This window comes from Pleurodeles waltl, chromosome 1_2 (assembly GCF_031143425.1).
Source record: "Pleurodeles waltl isolate 20211129_DDA chromosome 1_2, aPleWal1.hap1.20221129, whole genome shotgun sequence".
In the NCBI taxonomy this organism is placed as follows: domain Eukaryota; kingdom Metazoa; phylum Chordata; class Amphibia; order Caudata; family Salamandridae; genus Pleurodeles; species Pleurodeles waltl.
This window is the reverse complement of record NC_090437.1, coordinates 972,307,606-972,323,681: the sequence shown is the minus strand read 5'-3', so window position 1 is coordinate 972,323,681 and position 16,076 is coordinate 972,307,606. Positions and strand designations below refer to the sequence as shown.

The following is a 16,076-nucleotide window of genomic DNA, read 5'->3' as shown; positions in this document are numbered from 1 at the left end:
ATTGCACCCATATCTTGAATCTTGAACCAAAGATGGTTACAGTTTACCTTATCAAAGGCACATGAATTATCAACAAACTATACATATAATAGCTTCCTAGGGTATACTGCCTTCTGTAAAAGAAGTGTCAGTGATAGAATTTTGTCCATGGTTGCACAGTCTGCCCTCAAATCGGTTTCGTAGGCCAGAAGAAGGTTTCTGCATGTTACCCATTGCATTAAATGTAACAGTAGATATTTCGCCAAGAGTTGGGAGTTTGCCTTCTGCATCCAGAAGGACTATCATGCAAAAATTTGCAGAGTCTTTTCGGCTTCCCTTTTTGTGAAGTGGTTGTATTAACTGTCCCTTGGTATGATTCCGATACTTCTCCAGACAGCAAAACAAGGTTGAACACCAGCTTTAAAATACTACTCAACAACATAGCATTGTGTTTCGTTGTGGCACATGGGATCCCAGTGAGACCCAGGCCGCGAGAACATTTGCTTTTTGTTATTAATGAAGATATTAATTCTATTGATGTTGTCATCCCTTTGTTGACAAACAGATGTACTTCAGAGGTTCTGTTGCCCCAGCTTGTGTAGTGAGATTTAATATAAGTTTCCCATTTGTAAGGTGGAATATTATGATCAGTTACTGACCTATGTGATAAGGAACCAGTCCCTATTAAACGCCAGAACATTTTTGTGTCGTTTTGCTCAATTATCTTTTGTAGTTTAGCCCACATTATATTAGCCTTTGCTGTGTTATCCCCCTTACTGCTTTCATGTATGCCGCCTTTATGTGCTTTATATCGTTGGATGGTTTGATACTTTGTTGAAAAGTAAATACAAGTCACATGGCTCTCCAAAATTGCCTCTTTATAGTTAATATTTCCCTTGAACAATTGTGGGTTTGTCTTCTTCTAAGTTGAGTGCTGGTTCCAGGATTTATAATACGTTTTGTTGGGTTGGCCCACATTTCTTTCCATATGCTATGCTTCCCATTGAGTTTATAGAATCTTCCAGCACCTCTTAACAGAGCTGGTTCATAGCGTTGCGATCTTGCAGTGATAATTTGATAGTCTGGAACATCAGAATATCAACATCTATCTTCTTGTTGTTTAGGCAGTTGACTTGGCAGGTGTACAGTGTAACTTATGAGAACTTGAGACTACATGTCTTAATGTAATGACTTGGGGATTACGGTCACTTTCCTCACTAGAGATAATTTCATAGTATTCACAAGTGAAATTAAGTAAAATGCATCATAGAAAAATCTATGATAGAACTTGGGTGTGTCAAAAGGAACATCTTCCTTGAGGGTTGATCATTTGGGAAGAGATCACTAAGAAAATGGAGGCCAGACTTCATTTAAAAAACTGTCTAAGAAACAAATACGGGTCGGGGAATTAAAAACATTATATCTGGTCCTTTACAGGAGGTACGCATTTCTGAAAATACTCTGAGATCTTCGTTGAAGTCCCCAGGACATTGTAGGGGTGGTCCCTGTAGTGTTCCATTAGATTGTCCAGCTCATTTAAAGTGCTGGTAAAGGTTGCTAAGTCAATCCTAGAAAAAGGCAAATGTTTATAATGTTTAGCCCTTCATTCCTATAATTACCCACCCTAACAACCAGGATTTGGTTGGAGGAAGATAGAATCTCTTTGCATCTTAGTTTACATTGGTTGTTATTTAGCATAAGCATTCCTTCTGTTGGCTGACCAAATCTGGCTTTTTTTCCCAAAAGTGAAAAAGCTGGATATGCTTAAACGGTCACCTTCCCATGACTATATAGTATACTACATGGAACTTATTAAGAAAAAAATGTGAAATCATTTTTTGAGTTTTTCAGGTCGCAAGAGATGCCAGCAATGTTCCAGGAACAAATCTGTAAGGATTGTTGGTGGTCATCTTTTGGAAAGGAACCATTATTTTTTTATATTGTTCAGTAAATTCATCTGCTTGTTGTGTAATTTCCGGAATACCTTCTAAAGCACGGCTTGTTGTATTATTTAAAACTTGTTCAGGCCCTTCCAATGACGTTTGGACCTGCAACGATAGTTCTACTGTGTTCCCAACATGCTGTTATGAATATGGTACCAAGATAATTGTTTGGCTGTAGTTGAAGCGTTTCCGGCTAGTACTCGACTGTAAATTTGATGCTTATCAATGAGTAGCACTAAAGTTATCCTTACTATGAAGCACAGTAGTTATGCTTAAATGATAGGTAATCTCCCTTTGTGAAGCAGATGGAGACTCAGTATTGACACTAGTTATGTTCCTGAAAATCAGAAATGATTTTTGCACCCCCAGTTGACTGCTGACAGCATCCGTGCCCACCTCTTTCAAAGTTACCTTGTACAGGTTTTTATTTAGTCTTTTCAGTTGTTGTTTGCTTACATAGGTTTCAAAGGGAGCTTTAGTCATTTTGGTTGATGCTTTGCAAATCTTATATGGTTGCTGCAATCTCCTCCTCAACGGATGCTACAGATTTTGAACAATTATGCAATTTGCTTTATCTTGTACCACACGTGTGTTTGATGCGGACATTAAATTGTCTGGTATTCTCTTGCAGATTTGAATTGGTGTAGTTAAACCCTTGGCCACACAGTTCAGTGAATCTGTTTTCATTAAATTGTTAATGATCAAGATTTTAAGCTGGAGCATGTCGATGTTGGGAGGAGCTGTAGGTAGCTAATTAAGTCATCAATTCTTGGTGTAGTTAAATCCTATGAGATGCAGTCGAGTGAAGTTGTTTTCTTTAAGTTGTTTGTTAGTTCATATTTTAAGGAGAGCATATCTTTGTTGGGAGAACCTGGAGTGGCTAATTAAGTCACTCAATCCTTGCCAAGTGCTCTCCATTGATGATGAGAGTTTTGTGTCCATATTAATTAAGGTTTGATTGGGGGAATTCAAAGTAGTTAGATTTTCATGGGTTGCTTTTATTAGTGTAAACCTGCTGACTGAAATTTCAAGGCCTCTGACATTTTTGTTAGAGTGGTGCTAGAGTTCATAGCGAAGAGAACAGGATATAATGGAGGGGGTTGTTTCTAAATCTTTTAAATAAATAATCTTGACCTGCTGAGTCAGAGATTATTGCTCTGGCCTTTGCTGATGGAGAGGACTGAAAGGGAGCTTAACTTGTCTTGAAACCGTTCAGTTCCATCAGCAGATCTGAATTGTCAAGAGAACTTGCTAGCTCCATTTGTAACAGAAATTAACTTTTGGGCAGCAACTAGTTTGAGTTGTCCAGAGACTCACCTCTGACTCGAAGTAGGGGCCAGAGTGTCCTGGGACAGGGACTCCATAATCTGCTCTCTCCCAAAGAAACCTGTTTTCAGAACCTGCAAGGTTGAAATCCGATACATCGAAGACTTTATGCACCTCGACTTGAGTGATAAGTGTTCCTTGAGAATCAGATTGGGATCTTGAAGCAATGTGAGTACAATTTTATTTTTGGGATACAGGACTTCACTGCCTTTCCAGTTTGCCCAAGCAAAGATGTGTTTCTGTTGCTGCGAGAATGCTTTGAACTGTTACTGATTGCCGCTGTTAAGAACCAAGAGCTAAATGATTTCTGCTTTAAGCATGCCAAGCTGTCATGCAAACCTTGTGACCCAGGTATTAACTGGTTGTGCATTAAAGTGAAGTCCCTATGCTGTCAGACATCCACTTTTTTTTTTGCTACCTCATTACTGTCACCTGTGAACTGAGGGTGGTCTGTAATTGCACCTTTAGATGCCCACTTGCTACAGACCCGATAGTCTGGCTGTGGAACCAGTCTATGGCTGCTGCTCTTAAAAATCAGTGTTAACATCCCGTTCTGACAGGACATAGAATTTTCCAATATCCTGGAACTCTGAGTGTGCCCTTCAGGACGAGCAACAGCTTTGAAACTTGAGTTTGAATTGACAGTTTTCCGCAACCTTTGTTGGCGTGTTTTTATTGTGCTTTCCCAGTTTCTGGATATCACAGAAATCAAAATTATTCCGAAAGTCCCTGGAGCTAACAATATCTATACTTTGGAAGTGCAATGTTCCCCAAAGCGTTGAATTAAGTTGTGTTGTGTTGTCCACAGTCTATTTGTTTGATTCAAGCTCCGTAAGTCCTGATATCCAAGTAGCCAATAAAATCAATTAAGCTGAATTATCTAGAATCCTAAACCAGGGCTGTTTCCCTGATGTCACAATGAGATTTGTTAGAACTCCTCTCAAACCCAGGACTTGCCTACTGATTCCCCCCCGGACTGCCTGCACCAAGGCCGCCTTCTTGCATAATGTATTTCTAGTGAGGGTAGTGGCTGCTCCAAAAGCTTGCCACTCAGTCTCCAGTTGTTAACACGGGTCAAATTCACCTAACTGGCCCTGTCTTACCCACCATGCCCCCACTCGCTGTCACAGCAACATTAGCCACAACTACCTACCTCCACCCCGAGCGGTCTGACTCCTACACTGTCAACAGCCGAGCGCTCACACCAGTTCTCCAAGCTGATGGTGGTGTTGTCAGGAATGCAAGAGTCACGACACCAGGAGGAGACGGCTGGCAGGGGGTGAATGGCCGATGGAATGTGTCCCCCCCATAATGTAGTGAAGTGCAGGGGGGAACCCAGTGGGACCAGACAATAGGTGGACTAAAGTCAGACTTGAAAGTCCGACAGCGCCAAACGAGCACCAAACCCAGCTGCAATATTGCGAGGCACGAGCACTCCTGGCAGCCCCACTCTCCAAATCTCAACGTTCGATGTAAAAAAAGAGTAGTCTAAACTGACAAGTAAATCAAAGAAGCATGCCAGGGCACCTCTTTTTACGTCTGGGCAAGACACAACGTAAGCTCTCTCCCAAGTCTTATGTTTTCTAACAAAATGTACCCTTAAAAAAAAAAAAAAAGCTTACACAAAGGGGCTTTCAGTCAGCCGTACTCATCCTTTGGTCTGTACAAGAATCTTCTACAGTAGGCTTCTGCAGATGACAGTCTACATATCACTCCAAATATGTTTTTGTAAGCATAACTTTGCCACCTGAAACTGGTTTGTCTTCACTATTCTGATAACTTCTGCCCTTAAAATCTAATAATGCTACATTTTACCAATATAGTGAACTTTAAAAATCATTTGGCTTTACTCTTCACCAAGATTAAAAGTTCAATGGCAGTTTTGTACTTTAAGTAAAGGTATTTTGCATGACCAAAAGTACAGAGCCGCCTGGAAAGGAGCACTCTTCATTACTAGGGCTGTTGTGCATAGGCTCTTGGACTACTCCCTTGCTGTTTTTTTATGCTATATGTTTTTGTATACTGCACATGCTCCAAATATATATATATATTTTTTAAACCTGGACACTCCCCAAGGGCAGAACTATAGGATTTGTCAATGCTTATTTAAAATTATGCTACAGTTAAGATGCCACTGGCAGACGTCTAACACCGCTCCCAAGGCAGAGACAGCCTGCTGCCTTGATCATCTCATCGTCATATAGAAATCAATGCCCTTAATTAGGGCAGAGTTCCATAACCGTCTGGTGTTCCGTTCACAAGCTTAAATTGCCATTTCCACCTTCAGTTCAGTAAATTCAAACACCGAATAAGTTGCTTGATAAGTCAAGGTAGACAAATCCAAACTTTCACGGTGAAAGGAGTTGTGTTTTGAAAGTCTTAAATGCATTCAGCTTCTTTTCACTGGAGGATGAGATCTCACTGAATACAGCCTCTCACACAGAAGACTAACAGCACACTGTCTGCCATACTCTGTGCCCTTAGAGATTTAGTATGTACGTGAAAGTTTGGTCTAAGTATTCCACCATCTTACATTGTAAACCCTGTAAGATTAGTGTCTAGTCCTGAAAAGGCAGAGGATCTTTCACTCATCACACATGGGGATTCACTCGCAGGGCAAGTAAACATTTTGCAGCCAAACACAGACCACCTGTAAGCAGGGAGTGCATTTGTTGAAAAGATTAATGATAAAGTGATGTGAATGTCAATTTAAATCAGAATGAAATTTGTGGCACTTACATAAAGGACCAAGATGCGGAAGTTAGAAATGAACACACTGAATACAAGAGGGGCCCTGAAGCAACTCTGCTTTACTCCTCGGACAGCAGGTACAAGACAGATGTAGTTCGCTCCTCTCTCCAAGATCAATGTTGACCATGTATCTGTAGTACATAACAATGCTCTATTCCCTCAGTATCTCTTCAGGAGATCTCAGCTTCTATCTTGGTGAAGAGTAGTGCAAATATGCTTTAAAGTTCAACATACAACAGAGAATTTGATTTTTAGGGCAGAAGTTATCCAACTAGTGAAGACAATGCAGTTTGAAATGGCAGACTGATTCTTACGAAAAACACGTTTAGAGTGATACGTAGTACAGAGCATTCCCTCTCAAGATGGCATAGCAAAATTAGTACCGGCAGTAGCAGGATTACTATTTCCCAACATTGAAGTAGTCCCTTGCTGATGACTGAAGAGGCAGAGGGTTCAGAAGGGACTAAAACCCTGTACTCTGTGTCTTTGAGGGTACACTACATCACATTACATTGGGCAACCTGGTCATGGATTTGGTCGCTCTGGGATTCATACAAGCTGAAAGTTAAAATCTAAGGTTGGTGGGAAAGTATTTTTATGGGCCAAGTTAGGGAGTCTTATTACAGGTCTACATTAATACAATTCTGGTAGTCTACACCAATGTAGGTTACCTTAGAATGTTCTTGAAAGTTGAGCACATTTTCCTTTCAGCTGAGGTCCAAACATAATTTTCATTTGTGCCTGCTTATATGAAAGAGTGAGAGGCACTGGCTTTGCCGATGTGTTTTAGCCATGTTGTACACAGCGCAGCAGCTGTTCAGCATGGCTAAAAGTTATTGATGTAGAGGAAAGTGGCGTGGAGAGGAGTGTTGTAGAGTACAGTGGAGTGTCATAAACTGGAGTGGAGTGATGTAGGCTGGAATGACAGTGTTGTTGTGAAGAAGAGTACCGTGGAGTGCCGCAGAGTCAAGCGGTATATAGTGGAGGAGAGTGCCGCAGAGTCAAGTGGTATATAGTGGAGGAGAGTGCCGCAGAGTCAAGTGGTATATAGTGGAGGAGAGTGCCGCAGAGTCAAGTGGTATATAGTGGAGGAGAGTGCCGCAGAGTCAAGTGGTATATAGTGGAGGAGAGTGCCGCAGAGTCAAGTGGTATATAGTGGAGGAGAGTGCCGCAGAGTCAAGTGGTATATAGTGGAGGAGAGTGCCGCAGAGTCAAGTGGTATATAGTGGAGGAGAGTGCCGCAGAGTCAAGTGGTATATAGTGGAGGAGAGTGCCGCAGAGTCAAGTGGTATATAGTGGAGGAGAGTGCCGCAGAGTCAAGTGGTATATAGTGGAGGAGAGTGCCGCAGAGTCAAGTGGTATATAGTGGAGGAGAGTGCCGCAGAGTCAAGTGGTATATAGTGGAGGAGAGTGCCGCAGAGTCAAGTGGTATATAGTGGAGGAGAGTGCCGCAGAGTCAAGTGGTATATAGTGGAGGAGAGTGCCGCAGAGTCAAGTGGTATATAGTGGAGGAGAGTGCCGCAGAGTCAAGTGGTATATAGTGGAGGAGAGTGCCGCAGAGTCAAGTGGTATATAGTGGAGGAGAGTGCCGCAGAGTCAAGTGGTATATAGTGGAGGAGAGTGCCGCAGAGTCAAGTGGTATATAGTGGAGGAGAGTGCCGCAGAGTCAAGTGGTATATAGTGGAGGAGAGTGCCGCAGAGTCAAGTGGTATATAGTGGAGGAGAGTGCCGCAGAGTCAAGTGGTATATAGTGGAGGAGAGTGCCGCAGAGTCAAGTGGTATATAGTGGAGGAGAGTGCCGTAGAGTCAAGTGGTATATAGTGGAGGAGAGTGCCGTAGAGTCAAGTGGTATATAGTGGAGGAGAGTGCCGTAGAGTCAAGTGGTATATAGTGGAGGAGAGTGCCGTTAAGTGCTGTGGAGTGATGTGGAGTGATGTAGAGTGGAATGAAGTATAGTGGAGTGTCGTAAAGTGAAGTATTGTAACGTGGAGCAGCACAGAGTGAAGCTGTGAAGTGGAGAAGAGTGTCATAGAATAAAGTGGTGTATAGTGGAGCACAGTGTTGGAGTAGACCACCGCCCAACACCACAGACCCAGCACCTCACAAGATCCTGAACCCTAATTACCAAAGAGGACACCCAAAGACTCATGAACTCCATTCACTCGGGAGCACCCTCGGATCCATGACCTCACCATTATCTTCAACCTTGTCACCGCCACCATAGCACCGGAGCTCTGTCAATCTATCACCTGATCCTTCGATACTGCTACCTTCCCATCAGACTAGAAGCAAGCAGAGATCAACACGCTGCTCAAGAAACCCACTGCCGACCCAAGGGAGCTGAAAAACTACAGACCCATCTTTGTGCTCCCTTTCCCAGCCAAAGTAACGGAAAAAGTCATCAAACAGCAACTCACCGAATACCTCAAGACATACCAAATCCTAGACCCATCACAATCTGGTTCAAAGGCAACCACAGCACTGAAAACGCTCTCCTAGCAGCCAATGACGACATTCGCATCTTACTCGACCACGGAAGCATGGCCTCACTCATCCTCCTTGACTTTTCCAATGCATTTGACACCGTCTCCCACTCAACCCTCTACGCCAGACTACATGACGCCGGCATCCAAAACAAAGCACTGGATTGGGTCAGGTCCTTCCTCACGGGAAGAACACAGAGTGTCAGACTACCACCGTTCACGTCCGAACCCAAAGACACATGCTGCAGAGTGCCCCGAGCATCTTTACTCAGCCCGACACTTTTCAACATCTACATGGCCCTGCTTGCCAAGATCATCAAGCAACATGGGCTAAACAGTCTCCTACGGAAACGATACCAAACTGATCCTGCCCCTGTCCAAGGACTCTGCAAAGCCAAGAGAAAGTTCCACAACAGGATGAAAGAAGTTGCCGCCTGGATGGAAGGCAGTGCCCTCCAAGTCAACTCGGACAAGACAGAGATCCTCGTAATCAGCTTCACCCCTTCCACCTGTAAGGACTCCTGGTGGGCCACCGTACTGTGTTACGCCCCGCCCCTAGGGACCACGCACGCAATATGGACATCATCCTGGAAACCTCGCTATCCATAACCCGCCAAGTCAACGCCGTCTTATCATGCTTCCACACCCTCTGACTCCTGCAAAAGGTCTTTAAGTGGATACCCTCCGACACGAGGAAAACAGTTAGCCACACACTTGTCACTAGCAAACTGAACTATAGCAAAGCACTCTATGCCGGCATCACCAAGAAACTACAATCAAGACCTCAAAAGGATCCAGAATGCAGCAGCCAGACTCATCCTTGACATTCCCCAACACAGCCACATCTCCTCCCACCTCAGAGACCTACACTGGCTCCCAGTCAACAAACGCATCACATACAAACTCCTGATCCACACCTACAAGGCACTACACAACATAGGACTGGCATACCTCAACCACTGCCTCGCCTTCTATGTACCCAACAGACATCTCCATTCTTCCCAGCTCGCCCCTGCAGCCGTTCCCAAGATCTGGAAAAGCACAGCAGGAGGAAGATCCTTCGCCTGCCTAACAGCCCCGACATAGAACACGCTACTTCCCAAGCTCAGGCAGACTGCATCACTGAAGCAGTTTAGGAAGGACCTCAAAACCTGGCTCTTCAACTGAGCAGCACGAACACAAACAGCACCTTGAGACCCTATGGGTGAATAGCCGTGCTCTACAAATCACTGATTGACTGACTGAGTAGAGTGGCATGGCGTAGAACGGCATGGCGTAAAGTGATGTGGTGTAAAATGGCATGGCATGAGAAGAGTGGCATATCAATCAATCAAAGAAATTTGTAGAGCGCGCTACTCACCCGTGAGGGTCTCAAGGCGCTGGGGGGGTGGGGGGGAGAAGAGGGGGCAACCCCAGGGAGGGTCACTGGTCAAACAGCCAAGTCTTGAGGTTCTTTCTGAAGACCAGTAGGTCTTTGGTTTTGCAAAGGTCGGTGGGAAGGGAGTTCCAGGTTTTGGGGGCGAGGTAGGAGAAAGACCTGCCTCCTGTGGTGGTGTGGTGGTGTGCTGGATGCGGGGGACTGTGGCTAGGGCGAGGTCGGCTGATCGGAGGTTGCGTGTGGAAGTTTACTCTTTCATTGAGGTAGGTTGGGCCGGTGTTGTGGAGAGATTTGTGTGCGTGGATGAGGATCTTGAATGTGATTCTCTTGTCTATGGGGAGCCAGTGTAGGGATTTGAGGTGTGGTGAGATTCGTTCATGTCGGGGAGGCCAAGGACGAGGCGCGCGGCTGTGTTCTGGATTCTTTGGAGTTTGAGTGTGGTGCCGGCGTGGAGGGCGTTGCCGTAGTCCAGTCTGCTGCTGATGAGTGCGTGGGTGACTGTCTTTCTGGTCTCTGGGGGGATCCATTTGAAGGATTTTTTTAGGGTGCAGAGTGTGTGGAAGCAGGAGGAGGTTAGAGCATTGATTTGCTGTGTCATGGAGAGGGTGGAGTCGAGGATGATGCCGAGGTTGCGTGCGTGGGTTGCAGGGGTGGGTGCGGGGCCTAGGGCGGTGGGCCACCAGGAGGCGTCCCATGTGGTTTTGTTGGGGCCGAAGATGATGACTTTGGTTTTGTTTGAGTTGAGCTTGAGATGGTTAGTGGTCATCCAGTTGGCGGTGTCTAGGAGAGCGGCATGTAGGTTGGTTTTGGCGGTGGTGGGGTTGCGGGTGAGGGAGAGGATGAGTTGGGTGTCATCTGCATATGAGAGGATGGTGATTCCGTGTGCTCGGAGAATGTTGGCTGGGGGATCATGTAGATGTTGAAGAGTGTGGGGCTGAGAGAGAACCCTTGGGGGACTCCGCAGGTGATCTTGGTGGTGTTGGAGTGGAAGGGCGGGAGGCGGACTCTCTGGGTTCGGTCGGTGAGGAAGGAGCAGAGCCAGTCTAAGGCTTTGTGGCGGATTCCTATGTTGTGGAGGCGTGTTCGGAGTGTGTGGTGGCAGACGGTGTCAAAAGCTGCGGAGAAGTCTAGGAGGATGAGTGCGACGGTCTCGCCTTTGTCGACTTTGGTCCTGATGTCGTCAGTGCATGCGATGAGGGCAGATCTGTGCTGTGGTTCTTGCGGAACCCAGATTGTGAGGGGTCAAGGGTGTTGGTTGCTTCGAGGAAGTGGGATAGGCGAGTGTTGACTAATTTCTCTGCAATCTTGGCTGGGAACGGGAGGAGGGAGATGGGGCGGTAGTTTGAGAGGATCTCCGGGTTGGCTTTTTTTTTTTTTTTTTTAGGAGAGCGGTAAATTCCGCGTGCTTCCAGGGGTCTGGGTAGGTGGCGGAGTCGAAAGAGGAGTTGATTATGTTGTAGAGTATGGGGCGATGGTAGGGCTAGCTTTGTTGTAGATGCGGTGTGGACAGGGGTCGGAGGGGGAACCGGAGTGGATGGAGTTCATGGTTTTTTCGGTTTCTTCGTGTGTGGTAGGGGTCCATGTGGATAGTGTGGTGGGGGGGCCTTGAGGGGGGGGTTGTGTTGGGTGGGAGAGGGGTGTGTGTGGTGGGTGTGTGTGATATGAAGCTGTTGTGGATGTCCAGGATTTTGTGGAGGAAGTGGTTGGAAAGGGCGTCACATAGGGGCTGTGTGTGTGTGTGTGTGGGGTCTATGTTGCTGGCTTTGGGTTTGGCAAGTTCGTTGATGATGGTGAAGAGTTCTTTGCTGTTTTGGGAGTTGTCAAGGCGTGTCTTGTAGTGATCTCTTTTGGCGGTGCGTATGAGTTGGTGATGGGTGCGAATGTTGGTTTTGAGTGTGGAGAAGTTGGTTGAGGAGGGTTCTAGTCTCCATATTTTCTCAGCTTGGCGGCATTTGCGCTTGGAGTCTTGGAGTTCAGGGGTGAACCATGGGGTGTTCTTGATGTTGCGGGTGGTGATGTGTTTTCTGAGGGGTGCTAGTGTGTCTGCGCAGGTAGTGATCCATTTGGAGAGGTTGTGTGCTCCTGCGTTGGGGTCGTTGGTGTGGGGAGGGGGTGGGGATTATGGGCCAGTTGGGAGTTCAGTCGTTCTGTGGGGATCTTGTCCCACATGCAGTAGGGTGTGGTGTACTGATGGTAGTGTGTGGGGGGTTTGGTGAAGGAGAAGTAGACACAGCGGTAGTCTGTCCAGAGGAGTTCGGTGGTGTGGGTGTAGGCTATGTGTTGGCTTGAGGTGAAGAATGCGTCCAGCGTGTGTCCTGCTGAGTGGGTGGGTGCGGTGACCAGTTGTTTGAGTCCGAGGTTGTCTATGAGGGAGGTAGTGTTGTGGTCTTGTGGGTTTTCTAAGTGAAAGTTGAAATCACCGAGGATAATGTAGTCTGTGGAGGTGTGGGCGTACGGGCTGATGCTGTCTGCGATGGTGTCGCAGAAGGCGGGGCGTGGTCCGGGTGGTCTGTAGATTAGTGTATCTCTGAGGGTGGAGTTGTTGTTGATGTGGACGAGGAAGTGCATGTGTTCAGTGTTGCCGATAGTGTCTTGGGAGCTGGTGGTGACTTTGATGGTGTCTCTGTGTAGGATGGCGATGCCTCCGCCTGGCTTGTTTAGGCGGTCTTTGCGTTGGAGTTTGTATCCCTTGGGGGTGGCTATGGCTATGTCGGGTTCTGAGGAGAGGTTGGTCCAGGTTTCCGTGAGTAAGGTGATGTCAGGTGAGTGTGTAGTGATGAGGTCCCAGAGTTCTATGTTCAGTGGATTGTTGTGGAGTGGTGGGGCATAGAATGCGGGATCGTAGGGTGGAATGGAGTGGCATAGAGTGGAGTGTTGTGGCGTAGAGTGGAGGAGCATAGAGTGCCATGGCATACCGTATAGGGACATGGCAGATTAGAATGTCAGAGTGGCTTATCGTAGAGTGGAGTGATTTAGAGTTGGGGTAGAGTGCCATAAGGTGGAGTAGAATGGCACAGAGCATGGCTAATCGCAAACATTTTCCCAGGGGCCACAAAGTTAGGGCTGTGGTGTGACCGAGGGCCGCAATGATGCTAGCAGCATGCCGATCAAAGGGAGGAGGAGCCTCTGTTTGGGGAGGGTTTGTGGCATTATGGTTGCGATAGGGGGCAGCAAAGCATATCGATCTAGTGGCTGAATTGCACAATGTGAAACCAGAAAACCTGGCAATAATCCCAGGATCCCCACTTTACCAAACTGTGTGATCCTACGCAATTGTGTTATTTCACGTTCCCTTAATTTTCTTCATTATTGCATGTAGGGGGACCTCACAATGCATGACTTTGGTATGTGCACTGTGCAAACCTTTCTCCTGTGTTTGATTTAATAAACTATAAAGTTGTTCATGTATAATAGCAAATCAGGCCAATCAAAGAGTGCAGATAACAACTGACTTACCTCTTAGTTCACTACTGGCATTGATATCAAAGTGGGGGTAAGAATGAATGTTGGGGGTGGAAGAATGAAAGTTTCTGAATTTATGTTTGAAATCTCTTGTTTTAAAAAAATACTTCCCCATGCACTGATATAATCTTATGCACTTAGATTGAATGGTTCTGTGTGTAAATGAAATACACTTTTTGATTTTTTAAGAACACATAGTTGTAGACATTTGCTGCAAGGTTTCTTAAAGAATGAAAGTGTTCCTGCAGTTAAAGTGGTGCAGGATAAATTCCTTACTTCCTTTCCTTATCTTCAATCATGTTTAAATAAATAAAGTGTCCCCTGTTAAATCACGTAAACAGCAGCCTACTGCTACTGCTGCCCTGGGGGCCGCATGTAAAGGTCAAAAGGGCCGCATGCGCCCCCCCGGCCGTACTTTGATTATCACTGGCATAGAGTGAAGTGGTGTAGAATGGAGTAGTTGTAGAATGTCAGAGTGGAGCACAGTTTCATATTGTGCTGTCTAGTGGAATGGCGTGGTGGAGTGACAGGAAGTAGAGTGGAGTAAAGTGCTGTGAAGTGGCCTAGCGTAAAGTGGCATGAAGTGTTGTAGAGTGTAGTTTGCAGGGTGTGGTAGCGCAGTGCCATTACAAACAATACATTTACAATTGAAATATCATTACATTTGCCCAGGCATAAAAATATACATCGCACAAATGATCAAGTGTGGAAATCAGCATCACCTAGTACATGGATTTGTTTTGATCCTACTCAAACACTTGCTTCTACCACACATCAGAATTACAAAACAATGTGCTTAATTTGTGCTTCCCTAATTCTGAAATGTTTCAGTTCTTGTACTGGCATTTAAATGTTTGCTGTGCGATAGAAATACAAAAAGTACATCCCACAGCCTTTCCTTTCAACCCCTAGTACCTAGCAAGATTGTCACAAATGCTTTTACTTTGAAGGCAGAGAAATGAAATAAACACCAACCTCCCTGAGACGACAGAGCCTAACATTTGACCTCTGTCTTTGAATGCACAGCAAATGAACAAGATAGAAACTAAATTTAAAGGCCTGTTTCTTGCTCATTGACATCTGAGCTCCAACATGAGTATTTTGGGGCTGTTTCAGCACACCCCACGCCACAACTTCTAGCGCCTATGGCATGCATGAAATTGAGGAAGAGTATTCAGTTATGCTATTAGTAAAGAGCGCTGACCAGGAGAAGCAATCAAGCAGAAAGATACAACACAGTAAACCTTTTCACAGAAATACAGCATGGTTGCTGCTTCCTGAACTAGCATGCAAGGGAGAGAACTGAAAACATACATACTCTGCTGGAGTACTGCAAAAAAAAAAAAAGGAAGGAGTTCCCAGAAAGCGAGCACTTATGGAAGGCTACAGCCAATCACTAAGGTGGTGAACAAGGTAGGCTGGCCTGCCTAAAAGAAATAAAGCCAGCAAATAGAAAGCAAGCAAATGTGAGTTACAAAACACAATGCCAATGGTAAGCAATGGGCAGAATACATTCTTAGGGAAGCTTTCAGCATGTCCCCAATAGTTTTGGCAACCAACAGATGTGCTGTATGGTGGGATTTGACATAAGAACATAGATACTAAAGTACAGTGAGTATCTGAGAAGGACAGCAGCAGAAGACATGAAGCAACCATGAAACAGACAGTATCAGCACCAGCCTACTAGGTTTAAACTAGGTCTCCGTGGTCAGTTTTAAGTGTGTTTGTCACAAGGATAGAAGCAGTCAGGAGACACAAGTCAAGTCCACCAATATTATTAGCCCAAAGAGAAATGAAACAACACATCTGACATCACAAAGGGAAGGTGCTGAGGGAGTTAACTAAAGTTTATATGTGCCACAGCTGCCACAAACTCTGAAGCCCAATGACTTAACACACTTCACCTCCAAGCATGCACATCTAGGAAGTATTAGGTATACACATTTGTTTGTCTTCTAATGTCAATCTGGAGTGTCTTGGAAATCAAACCTCGAATGAGAGATAGCATAGTACATTAATAAATACAAATATGTAAGATACACTTTACTCTTCCATTTTATCATCATCCAGAATTCCTCCCCTGTCCTCTAACTCTCTAGTTCAAGTGAGGCCAACCACCTATAAACTACCCCAGCGTTCGTCCTCTTTTCCTTTTTGCATCCACACACTCCCCACTCAGCCATAGGCTTCTATCCAGTAAACCCCGTTCTCTTACACAGTGACGTGCCCGGATCCCCGCACCACCACCGGGTCTGGTTTGTACTTGAGCAGTTGCTCCTCGAGGGCACGCTCCTCGCTGCCCTCTTCCTCCTCTTCGTAAATCTCGTCGAAGTCCGCCATAGCGAAGGTACGGTGGCCTTAAGCAGAGTGGGAACAAGGGGTAGGAGCGCAGGGCCGCCGGATAGCCCTGCCTCGCCTTGCCTCCTGTTCCGCCATGTCTACGGAACCTGCAAACAATAACATCCTGCGCCGCCGCGTCACTCAGCGAAACTCCGGCAACGGCGCGAGCTGGGTCGACAGCAGCGCAAGCCGATGACGTCACGGAGGCAGCGTGCGCGAGCACTGAGAGGAGCAGAAACGAAAGCATGGAAGGTGCAACTACTCAGCACCTTGGACAAATCCATGCTTTGCATCCGATGTAGTGAACGTGAGAGAGATTATGGGCCATAGACCTGCGTTTTCCCTTGACAGCAGGTGCCATGTGTCTAACTCTACTACTGGATGTGCTAGGGCTGGACCACACTGAGCTAGCAA

General features: G+C 45.9%; 1 protein-coding gene across 2 annotated transcripts in view; it reads right to left on the bottom strand.

Moving 5' to 3' along the window:
• The window catches only part of CHIC2 (cysteine rich hydrophobic domain 2), a 137,514-nt gene extending 121,689 nt beyond the window's left edge, over nucleotides 1-15,825 (bottom strand). The window contains exon 1 of one of the 2 annotated variants that reach the window (XM_069201208.1): nucleotides 15,538-15,825. In XM_069201208.1, the coding sequence (XP_069057309.1) occupies nucleotides 15,538-15,662 (125 nt within the window). In that variant the 5' untranslated portion in view covers nucleotides 15,663-15,825. The remainder of the gene's footprint in view (nucleotides 1-15,537) is intronic. The other variant, XM_069201218.1, reaches the window with a different exon arrangement.
• Nucleotides 15,826-16,076: the final 251 nt, after the last annotated feature.